A 24082-nucleotide genomic window follows, 5' to 3' on the forward strand; every position below is an offset into this window, starting at 1 on the left:
TATATTGCACATAAAGGCATGTGTTATGGTTTTCTTGTATCCCATATCCCAAAATCTGTTTCACCTTTAAGTCTGCAGTTGTTCTCTCTTGTCTGTTTAAAAATATTTATGAACCTATTTACTAAGATAATGATGCCAGAAACTAAATTTTAAGATATGTAGAAGCTCTGCAGTCTGATTGTATCTGTTCAATAAGAAAAAGTGTTCATTTCAACCTCTAACTGTCATGGTCGCAGTCTAACTGTCATGGTCCTCTGAGAGGCCAAGCTTTTATAGTTAAGAGGACCACAACATTTAAACTAGATTTCCTCAAGATTCTTGCATTATAATACTCACTTGTATATACTTATAATCCTTTGCCATTTTTGCGGATAAAGCTCCATATGTCTAACAAACAGATTTTTCAGTGGCATCTTGATGGCAATTTTTTTTACTTTTACTTAAACATTAAAGTAGCTGCTGGTTAATATTCACTGAGTGCTGCTGTGTGTCTCTTCCAACCACGTAGCTGCTCTGTACGCAGTGAAATGCGACCGCAAATCAGATGTCAAAGTGGCAGATCCAATGATGTCACACTGAGAGGCGGGACATGGGACCAGTGGGAGAGAAGAAAAAAATATGGACTGAAAACAGATATAGCTGCACCCAACCTCTGTTACATTTGGCTAAAGAAAATGAGTGGAACAGGGGAAATAAAGCAGAAATTATTGTTGGGGACTGTCTCCACCAGGTCAAAGTTGGTGAGGACATGTCCACACCAGTCCTTCAGAAAGATACCCCTGTGAATGGACAGCATGTCCATGTTTTTGTTTTCATGGACATCCAAAAATGGTAATAACTCCCCCTCTTCCCCATTAGTTAGAGTAAGTAGTGATGTGAAAAAAATGACCATAAGCTGTGCAGTCTTTATGTGTTAGAACTTGCACATCCAGCACTGCAGCCACACCTTCCTTGATTTTAAGCTCTCATTCCTGGTGGACGGTCCAACTGTGCATGTGCAGCATCAATGCAAATTTCCCTAATTTCAGATCTCAAGAAATGAAACACAAAAGCACCACAGTCATTTTATTTTTATTTTGAGGCAACTAAAATTGGGCCAAAACTTTATTTGATTAATTTATTTTATAATTTTTAAGGTTACTTAATACAATAATTGATATTGGAGGATTCTACAAGCTTGATTCTTCAGCAATTTTTACTGGTTTTAAGCAAACGGACACTAGATAGATTTTACTACTGAAGGTGGTGAAAGGTCAAATAAGATATACCGTAGCCTATGTGGTTTTTTATTACTACTTTAAGAAACTTTAAGAAGAAATCTGCTTTTTTCAACTTATTTTTTGTCTAATTAATAGCCAAAGAACCTCAATTTTTATACTTTCATTTTACTTGGCACTGATTGGCAGAAAATACACGTGCTATGAAAGCTTTAAACGACAATGAATGAACACCATGATCAAGCCATGGGGGTAATTTAACAGGTTTAATAATGGTAATTAAACTTGGCTCAGGAAGGAGCAAGGGGAGATAAACAAAACACATAAATGTACCCATGTAAAAATACTAACTTAAACACACAGCCCTGCATACAAAAAAAAAGTGAACATTAGGCAAAGTCCATGGAAAAGCAGGATTTAAACGGAGGAGCAGGACACCAACATCAACAGGAAGCAATTTTCAACAGGATGTAAGAGTTAGTCTGCAGAGGTCCACAAACACACTAAGATACATGCAGAGTAATGCCTGTGTGCCTGGTAGCTCTGTCAGCCTCAGGGTCTTCATTAATGCATGCTGGAGCCAATGGGAGAGGGGCCATCTGGTTTGGTTTGTCTTGTCCATCAGTTAGCATTTACCAAGATGCCAGTGACAGCGCTCCATCCCTCAGGAACAGAATAAATCTTAGTGCTTTAAGTTTCCTCATTCTTCCAGAAATAAACATTTTATTCATTTAGACCCAATCTGTAAAGAATGCAGATGTTCTCAGTTATTCTGAGCTTAGATTGTTTAAAAAGTTTCTTCTACTGGTCAAGTAGCTCAAAGAAAACATTTTTCCTATTTTAAGAAATGTTTTCATTTTATAGAATTGTAGTAAACTAGCTATTGTAGGCTAATTCAACCACCGTAGCAACATATTAATTAGGTATAGCTGTACAGATCTATCCCACCGGGCAAGAATTGGTTGAAAAGACATTGGAAAGATGACATGATTTACATCCGAATGACATCTACATTTGGTTGAAAAGATAAAGCTGAAGAGCTGTAATTTTTTAGATTGTTGAAGACATTGAAAACTGGGTTTGTAACGTCTTTTCAAAACGTCTATTATTGGACTAAAGTGGTACAAATTCAGATCGACCAAACACAGCCTAATTTACAACAACTATTTCTGGACTAAAATCAAGACTATGACAGACTGTCCAGATTTAGCATAAAAACCGACATCTAAATTATGTCTGGTGTTTGGGGTGTGTGTTTTTAAATTGTTTACCAATGTACAAACACCAATAAATGACAATAAACATGTTTGTGTTGCAGCCTTCTCTAAGTTGGACATAATGTCCATCAATAGCAGGTTTTGATGTCTCCCTTATTAAGGGACATCTGAATTTTAAAGTCAGAGATGTGGAGCGTTTCTGACTTTGGAAACTGAAATTATGATTTTTTTAAGTATCAACAAAATGGATCATAAAGCAGAAACCCAGTGAGCCTAATATATCTGCTTCTACTTACTCTGCATTTGGTTAATCTGGTGCCTATTTCCAGCAGCCAATGGGCGAGAGGCGGGGTACACCCCAGACAGGTCGCCAGTCCATTGCAGGACAACACAGAGACAAACAGGACAAACAACCAATCACACACACCTAAGGAGAATTTAAAGAAGCCATTTAACCTAACAATCATGTTTTTGGACTGTGGGAGGAAGACTAAGTACCCAGAGAGAACCCAGGCTTGCGCAGGGAGAACATGCAAACTCCCTGCAGAAAGACCCCAGGCAGGGAATCGAACCCGGAACATTCTTGCTGCAAGGCAGCAGGGCTACCTTGTCAAAAAACAGGCAAAATATAAGTTGTTTGAACGTTATTTATCTTGTACTGTAACCTGTCCAGTTAGTGTCTCTTGTCTATAGACCAACAGAAATAGGCACCTGCTATAGAAGTAGAATTAGAACATGAATGGTTGGATGGAAATATAAATGTGTCAGCCCAACCCCCAAAAATCCAGGTTATATGTTATAAATTTTTACGCCCTAATTGTTCAACCCTATTTTTTTAGTTAAAAACTAAACCCATAACTTTGGGTCAAAACTGAAACTCAGCTTCAGGTTCTAAGAACTGGTTGGTCCCTTTTTTCTCACCAGATTAGGGAAGCAAGATAATCCCAAATATTGATCTGATTCACTAATAAGTTACAGTTACTTATTTAAAGTATCTAAGCCTTCACAACAAAGTATGAGTCCATGTGAGGATTGCCCCGTTTTGGGTTGTGTTTTAATAGCGAGGAAATGTGATGCATGCATCTATCAGAGCAGTGAAGGTGTGACCTGCTCTCTGGAGAGAGGGAGAAGTGAGTAAGCCGTCCTGTCGCTATGAGTGAAAAAGACCGCAGCTCCTTCCAAGTTCCATAGACTCATGAAAAGCTAAAATAAAATCCCTTAAAAAAAAAAATTTTCAAGTCCTCCAATGGAAAATTTTGCAGTGACTGGAGAAATTTGTAGAAAGTGTACATACATTTCATCTGTCTTTATTGCCTCATTCTGCTTTAGACATTCATTGTATATTTAACCCTTTCACCCCCCCCAAACCATTTTTCTCAAGTACATTGCAGCATCCAGAGTTTCCAGCATGACAGCTAAAATCATCCCCACCATGAGATATAAGCATGCTACCCCCCTCTGCAAACAACATTAGATGACAAACACCCGGCTGATAAGTATCGCCACACATAGCCAGAGCGTGCCACAAACAAACGGGCCCCAATGAAGGAGGGAGCAGGAGCTCAAAGCAATCTAATCTATGGAACAAATAGAAAGAAAAGGTAGAGTTTAATTTAAAAAAAATAGATGCAATAGGAAACAGAGAGGCAAACACAGAGAGAAAAACAAGAGAGTCATTAATAGGAGAAAGATTTCAACAGCTGAACATGCCTGATGAGTCTCACACAGCTATTTTTAATAAGGCTGCTTATTTTAGACTATATAGCTTAGTTTGTCTATTTGGATGTCATTCATCTCACAAATCCACTCGCCTACTTTGTTGTTATTATGGCAACACTTGTAATTGAATTTTCAGCCTGAGTCATGTGACTGGTACACGGCTACAGTACATCACTGTCTTTAGTTGGCCCCCTTTTTGGTCAAAATGTGAAGTAAAAACCACGCCCATGTTCATAAAAAGCACTCAAAAACCATGCACCAGACGACATCTTTTAAGGCTTAAATGTTTCAAATGCTCTGCTAAACAAAAAAAAGGGAACAGCCTAATTCCTGGAATATTAATCAGCTTATCTCAGGAAATGATGAGCAGAGGGTCAGTGTAAACATTCAGAGGATTGCATCTAGATGTGTGTTCTGTATTACTCAGATGTTGCTAGGGTGAGGAGAGCTATAAAGTCAAATTAAGCATGATAATTATCTGCATGCAGCTCAACATGTCAGGGATTATTACAACAAAAAAAAGCAATAATGAAACGACTGGTAAGCCGCCGCTGTCGTTATTTCACAGAGATGTTGATCAGAAGGGATATTTTTGTTTCACTCTGCGTAATATCCACTTCTGCGATCCTTATCGCCTTTTTCTTTCTGCTTCCCTCTAATGTGGAGTGACACTCTGTGCTGACACAGGACTGCATGTTAACCTGGCTCCCTGTGGTGACACATCAAAGGCTGCAAAGGTTAGAGAATGCAGCTCCTGAAAGCACCAAGCCTCCATGTAGTATCTAAACTCCTTGTACCACTATGCCTTCTATTTTAATTATATGAATATATATTGGAATTTTATGTAATAACCTCAATCATAAGAAGAGCAGCTGCCAAGTGAAAGCCAGCTTTAAACAACTATATGGCAGGACGAAGTAAATGTCCAGATTTATAAGTAGATAGGATATCTGAGTGGCCATAGATTTTACTCAGAGTCAGAAATAACACAATTTCAAAACAATAACTTGCTTATGGCTGTGGTTTAAACACTTATCAGAAAGTTTAAAATGAAAATAATCAATAATAAGAAAAGCTGCACATTATATGAACTGGAACATAAAGACCTATAACGACAACATCTATATAAAAGCAATCAAACATGTTAGTTTAGTATTTAACATTCAAATAAACCTCCACAGTTTGGAGTTCAGCCCCAGTCCTCTACCCTTTACATGATAAATGTCTCATGAAAAAGTCATTGTAAAGAATTCACTCTGGAGGTTAAATCATTTAAATCTGTGTAGGTTTTTTAAAGCTCAGTGGAGCAGCACTTTTAATTCTGCACTTGTCTAATTCTGGGCAAATAAAATCAACGTTTTGATCAAAGTATGAAAAAGTAGTAGACCCTAGCTGCTACTTAAACATTAAAAAAAAACTAATTGTATGCACCAGAGGAGCAAACAGTCAAAAAGTCTGTAAATAAGTAGAGCAGATAAAAACATAAACTACTGCAGTCAGCATGTGAGAGAAACTGAAATACAAAGCAGAGCATGTTTTACCTCTTTTACAGGAGCTTCAGTCCTTTTCCTCTGTCTCTGAGCGGTCCTGTGTGTGGACTGTGTTCAACACCCTGCCTCCCTCACTCCTCTAGTGCACACAAACGCTTTGCTCACTCTCTCACAAACTCACTTCATCTTCCACCCTCATAATAAGACACACACACAATGTGAGTGTGCAGGCAGAGCATGCAACATAGCATTAAACCCTCTCACTGCGTCCCTGACTTACACGTAGAGACAGCAGAGCGCATCGGCTGGGCCAGTACTTTTACTTGCTTATGCACTCAGAAGTACTTCAGTATTCTACATGCAGACAAGAAGCTGCCCAGTACAGTGCGCTGATGTTTGCTGACCTCTCCAAGCAGCCTGAGGCTCTGGGAGTAAAAATGACAAGCAGAAGCTAAAGTGACAGATGGACAGGGAGAGTAATCGGATATTTGGAATAATGACAGATAATTTAAGTGAGAAATCCTAAAAAGTTATTGTTGAATTTCCCACCAAGGTTTGACACCAAGAAGAAGACAAATCTAATAAAGAAGAGTGAAGGTGAGGTGGAAATGTTTAAAAAGTGAAAGTAGAAGATGAAGCATATGTTGGAAGAGTTGGCGTGTCATGAGGCAGGCATCAGTCTCCACCCTTGACCTAATGTTCCTCTGTATTTATGAATCCTCCAAAATGGGAATGATTAAACACACACACACAGCTGCCTCCCACCCCCACAATCACTCACTAGCAAGCATTTATGGCACTCCTGTCATTTTCTATATTTACCCCACTCTGACTTCTCCTATCCACACTGATCACCCTCCTGTGTGACGGCGTCCTACCCGCTCGCCTGCAGCCTCAGAGAAATGTTTTTGCCGTGGCGATCGATTGCATAAGAGCGACGGAAATAATACATGCAATCTTTTTTAATGCATGCTGGCAAAGCACAGCAACTGATAGAGATGATTTATATGCCACGGCAATATTTGATACAGAGGGTGTGTTGCAGCGACATTGTGGAGAGAAGCAGTGCCTCCGTCAGGGGAATTACCAATGTTTTAAGTAGAAAGTCTGTAGGAAGTGACTCTGAATGTAATGTTTTGATGTCACGTGAAGCCATGTGTGGAGAAATTTTTGGATCTACTTTTGCTCACACTCCAGGTGCTTTCAATGTCCTTTCTAAGGACCGGTAACCTTAGGAAAAAAATTCAACAAGTTCTCAATAATTACCTTCCACCCATATTTGTGTCAGGTTCTCTTTATGGCTTAGAGCAGGTGTCTTCTACGTTTTCCAGGCCAAGGACCCCCAAACTGATGGTGAGATGGAGCTGGGGGGACCCCCTTATTATATATATTGTATGAAGTTGTGTTATATCAAACTGGTCCTACAGTCACTCTATTACAGATGGAGTAATGTAACAAAGGTAATTTCTCCCTGGGATTATTAAAGTATTTCTGATTCTTGGTTGATGGGACAGGTGTTGTGAATGAAACGGTGCCCAGCTTGAAAGAGCTCCTGTGTGTCGCTGAATGTGTGCATTGATGACTGAAAGACATCTTCTGCCTCCATTTATCTGTTTGCTACAGTGTGTTGAATTCATGTTAATGTACAGGTGCTGGTCATAAAATTAGAATATCATGAAAAAGTAGATTGATTTCAGTAATTCCATTTAAAAAGTGAAACTTGTATATTATATTCATACATTACATACAAACTCATATATTTCAGATGTTTATTTTGTTTAATTTTGATGATTACAAATGACAACAAATGAAAATCTCAAATTCATCATATCAGAAAATTAGAATATTGTGAAAAGGTTCAAAATTGATGGCCCCTGGTGCCACACTCTAATCAGCTAATTAACTCAAACCACCTGCAAAAGCCTTTAAATGGTCTTTCAGTCTAGTTCTATAGGCTACACAATCATGGGGAAGACTGCTGACTTGACAGTTGTCCAAAAGACGACCATCGACACCTTGCACAAGGAGGGCAAGACACAAAAGGTCATCGCTAAAGAGGCTGGCTGTTCACAGAGCTCAGTGTCCAAGCACATTAATAGAGAGGCGAAGGGAAGGAAAAGATGTGGTCGAAAAAAGTGTACAAGCAAGAGAGATAACCGCACCCTGGAGAGGATTGTGAAACAAAACCCATTCAAAAATGTGGGGGAGATTCACAAAGAGTGGACTGCAGCTGGAGTGAGTGCTTCAAGAACCACCACACACAGACGTATGAAAGACATGGGTTTCTGCTGTCGCATTCCTTGTGTCAAGCCACTCTTGAACCACAGACAGCGTCAGAAGCATCTTGCCTGGGCTAAAGAGAAACAGGACTGGACTGCTGGTGAGTGGTCCAAAGTCATGTTCTCTGATGAAAGTAAATTTTGCATTTCCTTTGGAAATCAAGGTCCCAGAGTCTGGAGGAAAAGAAGAGAGGCACTTCATCCACGTTGCTTGAAGTCCAGTGTAAAGTTTCCACAGTCAGTGATGGTTTGGGGTGCCATGTCATCTGCTGGTGTTGGTCCATTGTGTTTTCTGAGGTCCAGGGTCAACGCAGCCACATACCAGGAAGTTTTAGAGCACTTCATGCTTCCTGCAGCTGACCAACTTTTTGGAGATGCAGATTTCATTTTCCAACAGGACTTGGCACCTGCACACAGTGCCAAAGCTACCAGTACCTGGTTGAAGGACCATGGTATCCCTGTTCTTAATTGGCCAGCAAACTCTCCTGACCTTAACCCCATAGAAAATCTATGGGGTATTGTGAAGAAGAAGATGCAATACACCAGACCCAACAATTCAGAAGAGCTAAAAGCCACTATTAGAGCAACCTGGGCTATCATAACACCTGAGCAGTGCCACAGACTGATCGACTCCATGCCACGCCGCATTGCTGCAGTAATACAGGCCAAAGGAGGCCCAACTAAATACTGAGTGCTGTACATGCTCATACTTTTCATGTTCATACTTTTCAGTTGGCCAACATTTCTATAAATCCTTTGTTTTTATTGGTCTTCAGTAATATTCTAATTTTCTGATATGATGAATTTGAGATTTTCATTTGTTGTCATTTGTAATCATCAAAATTAAACAAAATAAACATCTGAAATATATGAGTTTGTATGTAATGTATGAATATAATATACAAGTTTCACTTTTTAAATGGAATTACTGAAATCAATCTACTTTTTCATGATATTCTAATTTTATGACCAGCACCTGTATATTTAAAGACATTTCAATTTGTGGAAAACATTGCAGGGGGGAATATAAAAAAAAAGTCTAATAAACCAGAACTTTTGCGATCCCCATGCAGAACCTCCATGGACCCCCTAGGAACACGGACCCCCTGTTGAAGACCTCCGGCATGCAGCATCAAGCTTGGTGTGTTCCCACTCATTCAGTTCTCTTGCTAAACAATAGCACCATATTTCTATTTGGTCAGCAAATTTCTGCAGAGCCAGAGAGACAGCACACTTTCTTTTGTTTTATTAATATAAAACCAATAAAAAAAATTAATTATTAAGACTGCTGTGTTAAAAACCCCAGAGTCAGGTATATATTGAGCCTGCATAATTTAGGGCATAATTAATGCACCTTGATATTATTACTGCAATGTGGGTTGTTTAAAAAGGGAGGAAGTTCGTTTATTGATACTGATTTCAAATATGTTGTCAAGCTTTAGTTAAGGGTTTCTGGCATTTTTACATGATCTAAAGGGCTTGTTGTGTCTAAGACAACAGATTATGTATTGCGCAGAGGTACCACAGAGGTTTAGGTGTAGCCTTAGTGCTAAAACCAGGCCGAATGCTGATTTAAAAAAAAAAAAATGTTTGGGAAGGAACTGGATGGTGTTTGAAGCATTGTTTGGTTCCTGTTTTTGTGTGTCAGAGCTTAGGTCTGATTTTCCTTTCCTTTGATCTGCTCTGCTGAGTGGAGAGTGACACCGAGCTAATGTCACATGAGGGCACAGGGAGCTGCCCCCAATATTTTGACATAAGCTGTGGACAGAGGGAGTGCTTGTCTCATAGTGGAAACATGTCATCTTAAAGTGAAACAGTCTGCTCTTTGTCCAAACTCACAGGTTTCCAACATCTTTTCCATTCTTGTATGTTTTCATTTATTCATAGATTATTTTTAGCATCATACTTATTTGAGATGTGAGGATGAAAAAAAAGGTTTTATTCTAAAGGTTTAAATAGTTCAAAAACCGAACAGTTAACAACCTCATATCATTGAGTTTGTTAAATACATTTGCAGCTATAATGTAGCTAAAACAAAAATACATTTCCTGGTTGTACATTTGATTAGTTCAACCCATTCTATTGTTTATGCTCTAAAAACATTCTAAATGACTTTGTTTCGAGTAAATTCTGGATGCTACCCACTCAGGACACTTGGAATACATTGGACGAGCAGTATGGAGGAATATTGAAACGTTTTTTGTGGACTTTTATGGACCTTTCTGTCTCGGTCACCATAGACCTCCATTATTTGAATGTCAGCAGACAGCAAGAAGCCTCCCAGATCTCCAGATGCATTTGAGATATCAAAAAAGTACTCCAGAGTGTTGTTCAGCATGGGGGTGAGTAGAAAATGAAGGCTAATCATGTTTTGGGTGTACTATTCCTTTAATAATACTGGTTGATCCTAATTATGTAAGTGCCATAAGAGCACTAGCAAACAGTGATGGCAGCCTGAACAGTGAGGCTTTTATGGGAATGTGAGCAGGAGATGTACTCCCCCAATACTGCAAGGGCAAAGTGAAAGAAATTAAAAAGAAGTCTGGACTTTTCACAACTGTACCTTGGCTCAGTTTTTTCTTTTTTTCTGAAGATATTTCAGCACCTATACAGGAGTATTTGGCAATTCTTGCACCACAGCTAATAACACAAAAAATCTTTTAGGTATAAGATGACAGAGTTGGTTCAGGGTCCCCCTTTACTCTGGGCCATAGAAAGCTGACCTGGTTAATCTTCACATTACTGGCCTTAACAATAATGGATGGAGAGTTTTCTCCCGTCCTCACAAAAGCTGGGATGAGATCCAATGATCCTAACATTTCAGGTCCAATACCATTACAATCATGATAGAAGAAGTGGAGAGGGTGGAAAAGTACAGTACCTCTGCATTCACTTAGACAGTCAATTCAACTGTGAAGCTGTCTACAAGAAGGGGCAGAGCAGACTGTATTTCTTAAGGAAGCTTTTCTATTTGCAGAAAGAAGCTGCATGTCTTTTATAAGTCTGCTGTGGAAAGTTGCATCATGGTCGGTTCTGTTTTAAAAACTCCTCTAGAACCACTGGAGAGAATTTCACAGCAGAAGAATTATGGACAACAGTGAGCGTCCTTTTCTTCTGATTTTTTAACCACAACAGTGCTCCTTCCGTCAGAGGCTTCTCGAAATCTGGTGCAAGACAGACAGCTACAGAGGATCCTTCCTGTTAAAAGACATTAACCTCTAAACCAAGTGGTTGAAAAAAAATCCAAACAAACAAACCAACAAAATTATAGCAATTACAACTTTTGTTTTCCTGTTGGGATTAAAAAACTATTTTAGAATTAAACTGAGAATGTTTTAAACAGTCCTGCCTGCTAAATCTGCTTCTCTAAGCTGAGTTTACCAGTGAGACCAACAATGTCGTTCTGATGCTAACTGATGTGATGATAGCAAGGTGTGTTTGTCTTTTTATGTTTCACATACTGAAAAAACATATTTATACTAAATCAGTCCCAGTTATTCTAATATTTTGCTGAAAAATGTCAAAACAAGATCAATAAAACCAAAGACGACAAAGCAACTATTTGAATTTCACCACAGCTTGTCACCATTCAGAATATTGACACGGTATGAACTGTATTTTGTTGTTGAGATTCCCTTCTTATAATAATCTGAAAGAAATCACAGTAATTATGACTAATTAATTCTGAGGGTAGTGAGTTACACTGGCTACTTGCATACAGATACAGAGCAATTGAACTCTAAATTTGATCAATTAATTAATAGAAAATATATTAAAAAATAAATAAATAAAATTTTCCTTCTTTTTAATAATGATGTGTTGATTTATGTCAGGCTATCAAATAAAAAATACCTCACTCAAAATTCATGGTGGCTAAGTGACAAAAATGTGAGAAAGTTCAAAGTTTATGTCTGCTTAAACATCGCCCCCCAGGAGCAGCTCTTTCTCAGCATAGAAAAGCTTCCGGTGTTTGCTTTGGGTGAAATTAAGTTAGATATTTTAGGCATACCTTTGCTTCGCACATCTTATGAACAGCGATCTTGCACTCTGCAATCAAGGAGAGAAAGAGAAGAGAAGAATCAGCTTTGAGATGCATAAAAGAAGACTGCTGAGAGGATCTTGTCTGCTTGCATCCATGCTGGTCACGCCTGACATTGGACCTGATACACCTGATCTGAAAAGCTGTGGACTTACCCTTGCAGAACGCTCCTGGGTCTTCAATGTTCTTCTCGCAGACGTCACATGCCCGTCTTTTCTTAAAGCTCTTCACCGTGAAGATGTGACCAGCTGGTTTGTTGAGCTGCAGAGACACACAGGGCTGTCAGAGCTGATCGCCAATACAACACATGCATGAAGATACCGCTGCTCCAGAAAGGAAAGCATTGTCTCTGTGATGCCAAACTGAAACAAGCATAACTTTTTTTTTTATCTCCTTTGGCTTTTGGGTTCCCACTGTTTCAAGAGTTGCTGTTGTCAGAACAGATGTGTTTCAGTGGCACACCAGCATGAGCGCAGAAACCGAATAGCTGTCACATCACACTGTCTATAAAATGTTCCGATTCTGTCTCAGTCTGTGTGCCGACCACATGATGGAGGACACACGGGGGTTTCCAGGAACATCCAACCATCTCCTTATGGCTGAATGTGACTAGAACCTGGATGGGACTGAATACACTCAACAGCTTTTCCTCCCTAATGATGAGCACAGATTTTTGTTCCACATTACAAGGTGGAAACACAATGCTGGCAGCTGTGTAAAAATAAATAAATAAGAGCTTCAGTTGGCAAAGGAAAACATACATCTGACACAAAAAGACTCAACTGTTTACTCCTGGTAGAAAGCTTCATATACACCACCTAACAGACGTACACACACACCTTAAACATTTTCTCATGTTACAGTCCTAAACTCTAACGGGTTTTACTGGGATTTCTTGTGATAGCCTCTCAAAAAAGACATAAAGGTGAAATGAAAAACAAAAATGGTTTTGATTAACTGCATTTGAAAACAAATGCATGCTTTAATCTGAAAACATGCATCTTGTAACATGACTTCCATGATTGCCCTGGAAAAAGACATGCCTTAAGCTGGCGACTGTGGGCCGGATCTATCAAAGGTTTGCGTGTATAAAAACGTGAGCTATTTCACTGCGCACGCTAAAAAATGTACAAACTGATCTATCAACAGCGTGCTAAAAGGATTTGGTCTTTAAAACGTGCTAAATAGCGCCTCTTATCCATTTAGTACTTTTTCTGCAATGAATATGCAATATGGGGCGTTTACACGCAAAAGTGCGTCTTGTGGGAGGAGAACATGTAAATATATTAATTTAGCACTCGCAAAGTGATTTATCAAACCTGAAAGCAATTTTGCTAACGGTATCTGACTCTATATTTAACAAGTTTCAAAAGAAGGTGCAAATGGTCTGTATGCATAATTGCGCACACATGGCAGCGGTTATTGTCGCAAGAAGGAGACATCGAAATGAAGCAAGGAGACGCAGAGAACGCATTTTTTCACTCCGTGTGAATATTTTTGGAATGAACGAGGAAACGATCATCAAAACATATCGTTAATCCAGCATTGCCATTTTGGAGCTGTTGGGGGAAATCCGAATGGATTTGGAGCCAGCCACAAGGAGGACCCACGCAATACCAGATATCACAAAACTCCTTGCAACATTGCACTTTTTTGCATCTGGGATCTCCCAATGTCATTTTTCAGAAGTGCTGTCCGACGTTCTAAATGCCATGTCGCCCTGACGGGGAACCCCGACTTCCCACTTTTTTTTTTTTTTTTTTTACTGCAGTGAAGTAGAAATTCAGCCACATACCACCTTAGGGAATAAAGGTTTTGGAGGGGGTGGGGGTGTCACTGTAAGATTAAAATTTCTTAATGCACTAGTTTGCACAAACTACAAACTACTTTGCCGCAAACCACAAAACGCGCAAAACCATCATTTAAATAGGGTGTCTCCAACAGTTTTGCACCTGCCACCAGTTACGCAATCGCTCTTGTTAAATCCCCCGCAAACCATGGATAAGTCCCTCACGCAAAATTCCAGTTTGTGAGCGCAAATTACTGCACGCAAAATTGGATCTTGATAAATCCGGCCCTGTGTATTCAGTGTTAAGTTTTCCAAAAAAGTAAAAAAAAAATCAAATCACTGAACTTTGTTTTCCAAGTTTGAAGACGTTTCGCTTCCCATCCGGGAAGCTTTTTCATCTTTTTCCGAAGCGAAACGTCTTCAAACTTGGAAAACAAAGTCCAGTGGCTTGTTTTTTAACTTTCTTGGAATGACTATGACTTGGATAACAGGGAATCTCCACCAGCACAGTGTTTGCATTATACATTCAGATCTTATTTAACTAGTCCAATTTAACTGTTTAGATCGTATTTAACTCAAGCACCTTCATTCGTGTGTTTGCTGTTTCTCCTGCAGGGTTTGTACCTCCCTGCAAAGGGCAATTCTACTAGCTAATGTCATTCTTCTAGCCAGTCTTTGCTATCCTGTAAAATGATTCTCCCACCTGACCTGTGGATCTATTAGGATTCATAAATTATTTTTGAATTTTGATTGATTTGAGAGTGTTGTAGTTGCCAGCTGGAAGACAGTGGGATGTGGTAATGTTCAGTGTTATTACAGGCAAAATGCGCAGAAAATAACATATTTCCCTATGTTTAATGTATTGAAAGAATAAAACAATATGTGCAAAAGCAAATATTTTTACAGTAGTCTATGAATCAATTGTTAAACTAATGTAAAGTAGGGTTATTAATGATCCCCAACCATCCCAGTTGGACTACTATCTTCAAGGAGCATTTGCACTTCTTTTCTCTTCCTGCTTTTACTGCCACTAACGTTCTCTAACAAACCTTTATAAAGCAGCTGTAATAAACTCCAAACTCCTGACCTCTGGATACCAACTACAGTGTGTTACTTTGGTTGTACTGGGTTTTATTTTGGGTTGTCAGAGTAAACGGCGGCTGAATGCAGTCGTATGCCGATCGTTCTGGTTAGAAAGATGGACATATAAAATGCTTTATCACTCTTCACAACTAGGCACTACAAGGTGTTGGTTTTAACGCAAAAAAATGTAAATAAGTTTAGACGATTTTTAGGCCCTGTAATATTACTTGCTGAAATAGTTTATCCAAGTAAATGAGCAAAATCCTACCTACTTTAAACTTTAATGACAAAATTATAACAAAGAAAAAACTATACATATTTTTTCTCATGCAGTATATGAGCTGAAAGGTTAAAGGCAATGAGTCATAATCCACAGATTTTGTGTCTGGTTTTGAACAGCCACCTTTCATGGTGAAAAGGCGTGGGGTCATGTTTATCCAAGGCTAAGGCTTTTTTCGTAACGTGAGGCACAGGAAACCATTATAATTTTCCTAGAGCAGCGGGGGAGGAAGGGCCTGGAAACATCAGGAAGGTGGGTTGTGCCACGGTAGCCAGAGTGTAAGAAGTTTAGAGCAGCAAACACTGCATAGATACAAGAGGCACGTGTGTTTGACAGCTAATGTGCTTTCAGTTTCTCTAGTAGACTTTGCATAAGAAAATAGGTTTGATAATTGATTAATCTACCGATTATTGTTTCGATAGCAAAAGGTTCATTAAATACAATAAAAAAAAAAAATAATTGAACCAGGTTAAACGGAATTTTTTGCACTTGCGGAGTTCTAGATAGAGCATATTGACAGACAAAATTGTTTTTATCTTAAATGCTAAATATTTTTTACAGCAGTCTATGAACAAATTGTTAAATTAATGTAAAGTAGGGTTTTATATATATATATATATATATATATATATATATATATATATATATATATATATATATGAATCACACTGACCACCAAGTAATGTACCTGTCAGACGTGATAACTGCAGGAGGTTACTATAATTTACCTGAATTACGTTAGACTCTAACTAACCAAAATAATCTTTGTATTCTGAATTTTACAACACTGTGTGGGTGCAACAACTTCAAAGCTACATATATTTTTTTGATCCTCAATGTCTTCTCATTCCCATTTATGTGTTGATGTGAACACATGGGCCAATATCTGCTAAAACACCCAATAATGATTCACCTGATTTTTTTCATAAAACTTCCAGAGCGTCTATGATGATATTCTTTAACAGGGTTCCTTAGGGTCAAGGTCATTGTTGTTAAATAAAAGTAACAAAATAAAACAAAGTAGAATTAAAAATGATTTTGTGAACTGAAATACATAAAAAAAAAAAAAAACAGTAATACAACTAATTCAAACTAACTAAATTTTAAGAGGGAATTTGCTTAGTTTCCTTTTTTGTCTTTATTATAATGCATTACTTTGAGGTCTATTTTCCGGCTGCTGTTTTCACAGTTTTTTCAATGTCCTGCATTACACCAGGAGATGGCAGATGGCAGTGACGTCATAAGTATTGCTTGTTTATTATTTCTATTTTCCTTTTTTAAAGTCTTGCCCCTGATTTGTAAGTCATATTACATTACAGACTAAAACTATGTCTAAGTTGATAAAAACTACAATAACACTAATCATTTTCAAAAAAGATCAACAAAAGTAGCTAAACTAAAATAAAATTGAAAATCAGAAGTTAAAATTAAATAAAAATTAAAAACTGATAAAAATTTCAAAACTATCTAAAAATTGCTCAGGGCCTTTGAAAGACAAAACAGGCCCACAGCATCACACAGCACACATCTTACCTTACTGGAGTTATCACATCAAAACCAACCTAAAATGTTTGTTGCAGAAAACATGAATCTGACCTGATCATAACTAACAGTTATTGAGGGGAGTGGCCGCCTAGTGGTTAGGGCTTTGCGCTGATTTCCCAGAGGTTCTGAGTTCAAAGCCCACTCCCACCGACTGCCAATCTGGCTCCCTGAGCAGGACCTTTAACCCCCATCACAGGAAGAGATATTATGAAGCTCTAGCGGAAGGTCAATTGAAGAAACTCTGGCTTACCTCCATCCAATCAGAAGCTGATCTGTCTCCGAAGCGAGCCAATCAGCTTCGAACTACTCCACCACGAAGCACAATCAGCGTCCTGCTTTCACTTTATAAACTCCTTCAAATCCTCATCCCAGCCCGCTATCCTGCAATCGCAATGTCGGATTTCGATTCAGACAACAATTCACCCACCTCCATCCCCTTCTCCGCCATCGCAGCTGAATCATCCTCCATGACACGACTTCACCTCAACCTCATCAGAGAGTATTAATCCCAGTTGTCACCATCCCTCGTCTCATCGCATTGGTCCGGCAGAAGACCACCATGTTGAGCCCGGTTCTGCCAGAGGTATCTTCCCAAGGGGGAGTTTTTCCTCTCCACTGTCGCTTCATGCTTGCTCATCATGGACAGTTCACAGTACCTGCATCACCAAGCAGGACCTCTATATCCCGAGTCTCCGAGTGAAGCCCCGGCGTCAGCTCCCTCAGTCTTCTAGTCCCACAATTCTGCTCAGCAGATCACCTTGTCAACCAGCTCGGATTAAACCACCACCAGTTTCAAGCCGGGGGGGAACATCCCTATTCTCATTCATCTACTCATGCATGTTAAAGCATAATTCAGCATGAATGTTCCTGCCGAGGTCTGAGCGCCAAAGACTATACTCTTATCAATAAAATTCTTCTAATTATCTTTTCTCTCTGTGTGAGTTTTTCAGATTGAAATATCTTAAGGAGCCTCTGATACATTAATTTATAACATGTCAGATAAATGTTCACACATCTGTGGATGTTTTTGCAAAACATCAAACATCAACATCAAAAAATTTGAAGGTATAAGCCAAGACATCAGGAATAAATGCAAACCTCCACAAGGCTGTTTTTTGGGGCACAGTATTAAGGTGATAATTTGTTACAAAGGACTACCGTATGTACAAATGGGAATAACCACTTATCATGTAATTTAAAAAAAGGGGCATAATTATCCCATGTTGTGTGTGGATTTTAAACCCAACAATAAAAACAAAAAGAGCAGGTTAGGACGCTGCATGAAGTTGATGTCACATCAGTGGAAACAGCTGCCGTGCTGAGCGGTCTGGAAAATTCTCTTAGCAAGGAAAAAACAGCTTAACAGCCAACTCACAGTTTGTCAAATGCATTCATGGACAGAAACTTCATTTTTTCAAACATAGGCAGGCGCTCTGCAAAAAAAAAAAATTATTTGCCAATAATTTGAGAAGGTAGATGAGACACTTTCCCAGCGAACAAGTTAACTCATTTGCCCTTATAATAAGGTGTTTAGATATTAAACACCTGATTTACTGTGATTTAAGATTATGAAGGTTTCCTTTTCTTTTTTAAATAAAAAATATCATATTCCGTTATCAGATTGTATTATCTGCTCAAAATAAGGGAAAATACACATATAAAAACAAACGAAATGACTGACTTGCGCTTCAATTTTTGCATCATGGTAGCATAATGTCGTGTGGATGTATTGCTGCAGCAGGGACTGGAACATTACACTTAATAATTGGCATCATAAGCAGAAAGCATTATGTAGAAATATTGAAGCAAAATATCAGCCAAGAAGTTAAATTTTGGACACAAGTTGATCATTTAAAAGAGGAATTACCTTGAAGATACTATCATATTACAGAAAATGACATAATAGCAACAAAGTCAACGCTTTGCAATGACCATAACCAATCCCCTGATCTCAGTCCCACTGATAATTAGTGAGCAGAGCTGCAAAACACACAAACAAAAGCTGGTTCATATTTTTAAAAAGTATAACTTAATTCTGCCATTTAATAGTCATTATTTTGAACTAAAACAAGAAAAGATTAGTCTGATTTAATGTAATACGGTAACAAAAAGCTAGGTCTATTTGAGCAATAAAATATCATATAACATGTTTTTTCTTATGCATCTGTTTTTATTTCTATTTCTCTGCTAAATTAAACATTAAAGTTCAGTTTAAAGAGAACAAATAAGCACTATAATTGTGTCATGTGGCATAAGATCTAAATTCTTTAAAAATAAAATGTTCAAAAACTGAATTGCTTTGGTTAGATTTTAAAGGATTGAATTCAGCTATTGTGACGCAACAATACAGACTGTCTGATTTACAGCTTTTAGAAAGAGAAAGGGGCGCTCCCTAGTGGACATATTGATGTAGTGCAGCTGATTGTTAGATAAATGGAAGTTGTTCAGACCCTCACACTGGTACATAAAATAGCAGTTAGTTTGCATTCAGTTGTTGAAATTAAAGCTGGCTATTTGCCTTAATATTTCTCGTTCAAAGATGATTCATCTGAAAGTCCTTTTAAAAAATGGATTTTGGGGCTTTAAACAGTAAGTCCAGTCTTTAAGAGATTTATTGAAACTTTTCCGATAAACAATAAGAATGAGTTTAGTAATCAAAACGAAATGACAATAAATCTGATCACACTCTGTCCTTAAAAGTAAGATTGCACTTCAGATGGCGATTTGAGGTGATAATCCATAAAGGAAAAGGCTAAATGGATTAAAACCTATATAAATAAATAAAGCATTAAATAAAATATTTTGCTAAAAAATGTACACATCTTATCAATTTTCAACAATTTTAGTCAACCTTTTAGTTCATTACCAATAAAATGCTCTTTACAGAGGATATATATACCGGTATGTATCTAGATAGATAGATAGATAGATAGATAGATCAGACAGACAGACAGACAGATAGATAGATAGATAGAGTTGGAGAACTCACTGACACTGGCTGTTATAACACCAACCTAAACCTAAAGGAAGTCGCATACAAAAACACAATGTCTGGTGACAAACTAAAACTACACACCCACTCATACTGACACACGGAGGTGGCAGCATCATGTTTTCCTTAAAGCTATTCTAAAGAACTTTCAGTTTTGGTCGATTTGGCTCCCCTCACTGGACAAAAGCTGTATTGTGAGGGAGGACAATATTTCCCACGCATAGCTGCATGGTAAAGATCTTAGCGTGGTAGAATCCTGATCTCTCAGTCACCTGGAGTCAGATTGAACCAGTGGCCATGTGGAAGATGAATAACGATGAGGTAATGAATCCAACTGCGGCAAATCATCATGATGTTCAAAATAAGAAACGTTTCACCCCCAGACTCATCAGCGACTAATATGCTGACGAGATTAGAGCTTTGAAACAGATAAATGTAATATTATGTTTGATAATTTCACAGTAAACAATGTATAGATCCCAGGAAGAAGGTTCAGCATTGCCTGAATATCTTCTGAATATTTTCTTTCTACTCCTCATTAAACAACAATAGAAATGGGATCTTTATGACCATACAATGCAGGCCAGCTAAAAAGCTACAGACTTGATGATTTTAGTGTAAAAATGCAGTCAAATGGAATAGAGATGTTTGTAAGTTCTCGCCTCCGGCTGAGCGGACATCAAGTCTCAGCGGTTTCTCATGAGTATCAGCAAAGTTGCAGTGTTGCATTGCAGCATAAAAAACCCCACCCCGTGTGTTTTTTCGCAGCCAAAGTTTATGTCACTCTCCAAGTATCTCTGACCGCTAACAAGAGCCTGAAGCTCTTCCACATCCAGCATGCAGATCCAGAGAGGGTCATCGACAAGCAGCAACATAACGGATTTTTTTGACTCTTGCATGTTTTTTTGTTTGTTATTTTTTTTAAAAAGCAGCAGCTGTTCCAAATTTCCAAATCGATTAAAAATCTACTGAACCATTCACACTAGGAACGACTGTATACAGTCACACACACACACACCCCTCCTCAAACTTTTTCTATTACACCCCAACTCCAAAGTGATGACATGCTGGAGATCAGGAGTCACAACTCTTTGCACACACACAGCAAACACACTGCCTATCCACTCTGGAAGAGACAGGAGCAGGTGGTAAGCCAGGGGGTACGCTCCATTTCTTTGTGGGTATTTATAACCTGTGTGAGTCGGGGCCACCACCTCTAAACAGCCATGAAAAAAAAAGTCTGAAAATAGGTGCAGGAATGAGAGCAAAGGAGCCGGACAATTCAAAAACATCCCAAAGACCTCCTCAGCCAGTATGAGATATTTCATTACTCTCCACTGCATCCAAGTCCACCCATTCAGCAGGGAATATGCTCTCATAGTTTGGTATGGTGAGACTCAGGCATTCACACATAGGATGTTGAAACAACATGTGGGAGGGGAAAAAAAAAGGTTTGATGCAATCCTTTGCTTTCCTTTAACAACATATTAGCTTAACAAAACGTACTGAAATGGATCAGATTCAGATTATTTTTATTGATTTTAACCGAATAAGGCCTTTTTTGGCATTTGTTGTGACAACCACTAAGATAAATATCTCCAACAACTCAAAATCTATTTTCAAAACAAAAAGAAATAAAGCTGCTGTTCTGTTGACCCCCTTCCAGTGTGCCATAGTATGATCTACACTGACATGTGGGGCAACAAACAGATCGTGGCGCGTAGCGTTGCATCAGCAGGCACCATTTATTCTGGATTCTATAAAAGTTCAAAGCACTCGTTCTTAAATCCACGGACGCTCTGAAATAGAACAAGCAGACAGGAAGGCGGTGGGTCAAACCCAGACAGTAACCAACACCGCTTTCTCTCCATCCCAGAGACACAAAACCGTTAATCAGGTGAATCAGCTGCTGTGTGTGAATTCTTTTCCCTGAACTTATTAGCATGGCTTACAATAAATCAAACTTTTATATGCAACAAATAAGCAGTAAAACCCAGTTATCGATAAGGCCGTTAACATTTTAGAAACAGTCACTTTACAGGTGAGACAGAAGTTAAAAATCAGTCCTTTTGGATCGGCCTTTTATAAGCATTATAACTATTATTTTAATGGTTTATACTGAATTAACTGTTCAGTTAACATAAAAATAACTTGAGTAGTCTTATTATTACGAGGTACCCTCTGCTAAACAGCTCTACGTTCAGACCCATAAAAACAGCCAATAAATCATAGATAAACTAGTTATATATGAAACTGTGAGAGTTTATACTACATTATTTAAAAGATTGCAAGATTAAACATCTCTCACCCTTTAACACAATACATCATCCTTCTTTACAATTGCTTTAGAAAGCCTTAAAACCAAAATTAATTTCAGTTAATATTTAAGGCGGTCTTATAAAGTTTAACCTTCAAAAGTGTGTGTTTAAAAAATAAGCGATCATAAAAAAGGTAGAAGGTTTATATAATATTTATAAATAATTATGAAAATAAAAAATATACATACATAAAAAAGTAGCTTCATACAGGAAATATCATTCTGGTATTAGTTATGCTGTGGATATTAAGCAATATGCCCTCAGCAATGGTGGGGTTATATCAAACTGATTCCTTCTATTGTACATCTGTGCAAAAAGATTCTCCCTATAAGTACTAATACATTAATTAATTATTTATGATAAATCTGTGATCATATTAATAGACATTACTGGAAATGAGAGATAGGAAATATGGCCTGTCAAATGTTAATATGCTTTAGTATCTGAAAAGTCTGATTATTAATCGTTTATAAACCCTTTATAAGCAGAGCCTGATCGTTAAGTTGTACCAAAATGATTGATCTGTTTGTAAAGTATGTCCATGGAAGCAGAATGATAAAATGTTCCTAACAAGCAGCAAAACTGCTTGGAATCTATTTTAGAGACGGGGTGATAATGGTTTGCATTTTTTAGGGGGGAGACTGATGCGGGATCAGTGGTGACTAGCAATTAAAGTTTAGCTGCACTTCAAGTGGAGATGAGTGTGCAGATCTGCTATATTCCCCCCCCATCTGATTTCCATCAAACTCAACATGCATTTTTTCTTTAACAAACTCAGCAAACTGCATGACATCAAGGCAAGACTTATTTTTCCTTCTGTTTGCAGGAGAACAAAGGAAACCAAATAATGTACCTCAGCAAGCTGAATGATCTCAGGATGCACCTCGCCATCTGCCTTCACAGGGATTCCTTCTGTATCTGTACCAGGCCTGTCCTCCTTTATCTTGCCGCTGCTATGCATACACCCCATACTTCCAGCTTTTCACTCTTCCCGCGGTGCATTCACTGTCCTCAGTCTTTAGGCACTCCTTCCACGCCAGCACTCCGCTCCCGGCAGCTCTGGATTGACTTTTTGTCTGTCTCTCACCGCTTCATATTTTGTTCTGATTTCTTCCTCTCCCACATTTTCCTCCTCCCCCTCTTCACACCTTCTGCCCCGCTCTCTGACAGCTTGTCCTGTCTTGAAACCAACCCCAGATGACTTTCAGCTTCCCCGGACTCTCCCCTTACAACCCTTCTTTCTCACCCACCCACCCTGGAAGAGGTGTCACTGAGAGCTGACCCTCCTCTCTATCTCTTCTTCCTGTATTCTCCAGCTACCCTCACCACTGACCATCTCTTCCCCCTCTTCTCTTTCCCTTCACCAGAACCTCCAAACCCTAACCCCCCTCTCTCTTCGCCCTATCTCAGGCTCCTCTTGCCTTCCCTCCACATGGGAGAAGGGGCAGCTGTTTTGTCTTGTTGATGTCACACCCTTCCCCTTCTTTCTGGCTTCACGTCAGGCCCTCTGGTTCTCTTAAAATGATAAGAAGGATCCTTTCGCCTCTCCAGAGGACAACTTTAAAATCATAAAACTGCAACCTTTCCTTTTGCCTTTTACCTTTACATTTTGACATCTGTCTGCTGATTCTCCAAATGTGATTAACTTCCCTTCTCTGCTTGATAGAGCACATGACATCAACTTTCATGCATTTATTCCTTCTGCTCAGCTCTCTCTCTCCTGCGAAATGAAAACAATGATCGGCTCTGTGCTTAAATCAAAGATCTGTGCTCCCCTCGCTTGATAAATTCCTTCAGACTGCAATGCTCTCCTTCTTAGGAACTCACACAGAACCATATTTCCTCCAAGTGGGTTCCCCAGACAAAATTCTGCTGTAAGCCAGAGGTTTTAGGGTTGCGGGGTAAAAAAATAAATAAAAAACACCCATCCAACAATAAGCTCTTTCTACAGCCAAGTTTTTCAGCCAGCAGTCAGAGCATACAAAGCGCTCTTTGGTTGAAAACTGAGACAGATCCAATGGTTGAGGGCTATTTTAGGCTGGAAACCATCAACATGTGTTTTGTGAGGGTTTTCAGACGAGAAGTACTTCTTGTGTTTCTGTCCTAAAGCAGAC

The 24082-nt window shown here is 38.7% G+C and overlaps 1 protein-coding gene across 5 annotated transcripts in view; it reads right to left on the reverse strand.

Annotated features, from left to right (window-relative positions):
* Nucleotides 1-23180, reverse strand: part of LOC119776469 (tensin-2-like) — a 57762-nt gene extending 34582 nt beyond the window's left edge. For 2 of the 5 annotated variants that reach the window (XM_038274877.1, XM_038274876.1), the window contains exons 1-3: nucleotides 22822-23180; nucleotides 12117-12222; nucleotides 11932-11969 (exon numbers count right to left, since the gene is read on the reverse strand). In XM_038274877.1, coding sequence (XP_038130805.1) covers nucleotides 11932-11969; nucleotides 12117-12222; nucleotides 22822-22938 — 261 coding nt within the window. In that variant the 5' untranslated portion in view covers nucleotides 22939-23180. Of the gene's footprint in view, nucleotides 1-5694; nucleotides 5796-11931; nucleotides 11970-12116; nucleotides 12223-22821 lie in introns of those variants that run through there. The other 3 variants (XM_038274880.1, XM_038274878.1, XM_038274879.1) reach the window with 3 other exon arrangements.
* Between the last annotated feature and the right edge of the window lie 902 nt (nucleotides 23181-24082).

This window comes from Cyprinodon tularosa, unplaced genomic scaffold (assembly GCF_016077235.1).
Source record: "Cyprinodon tularosa strain WSP-4 unplaced genomic scaffold, ASM1607723v1 ctg936, whole genome shotgun sequence".
In the NCBI taxonomy this organism is placed as follows: Eukaryota; Metazoa; Chordata; class Actinopteri; order Cyprinodontiformes; family Cyprinodontidae; genus Cyprinodon; species Cyprinodon tularosa.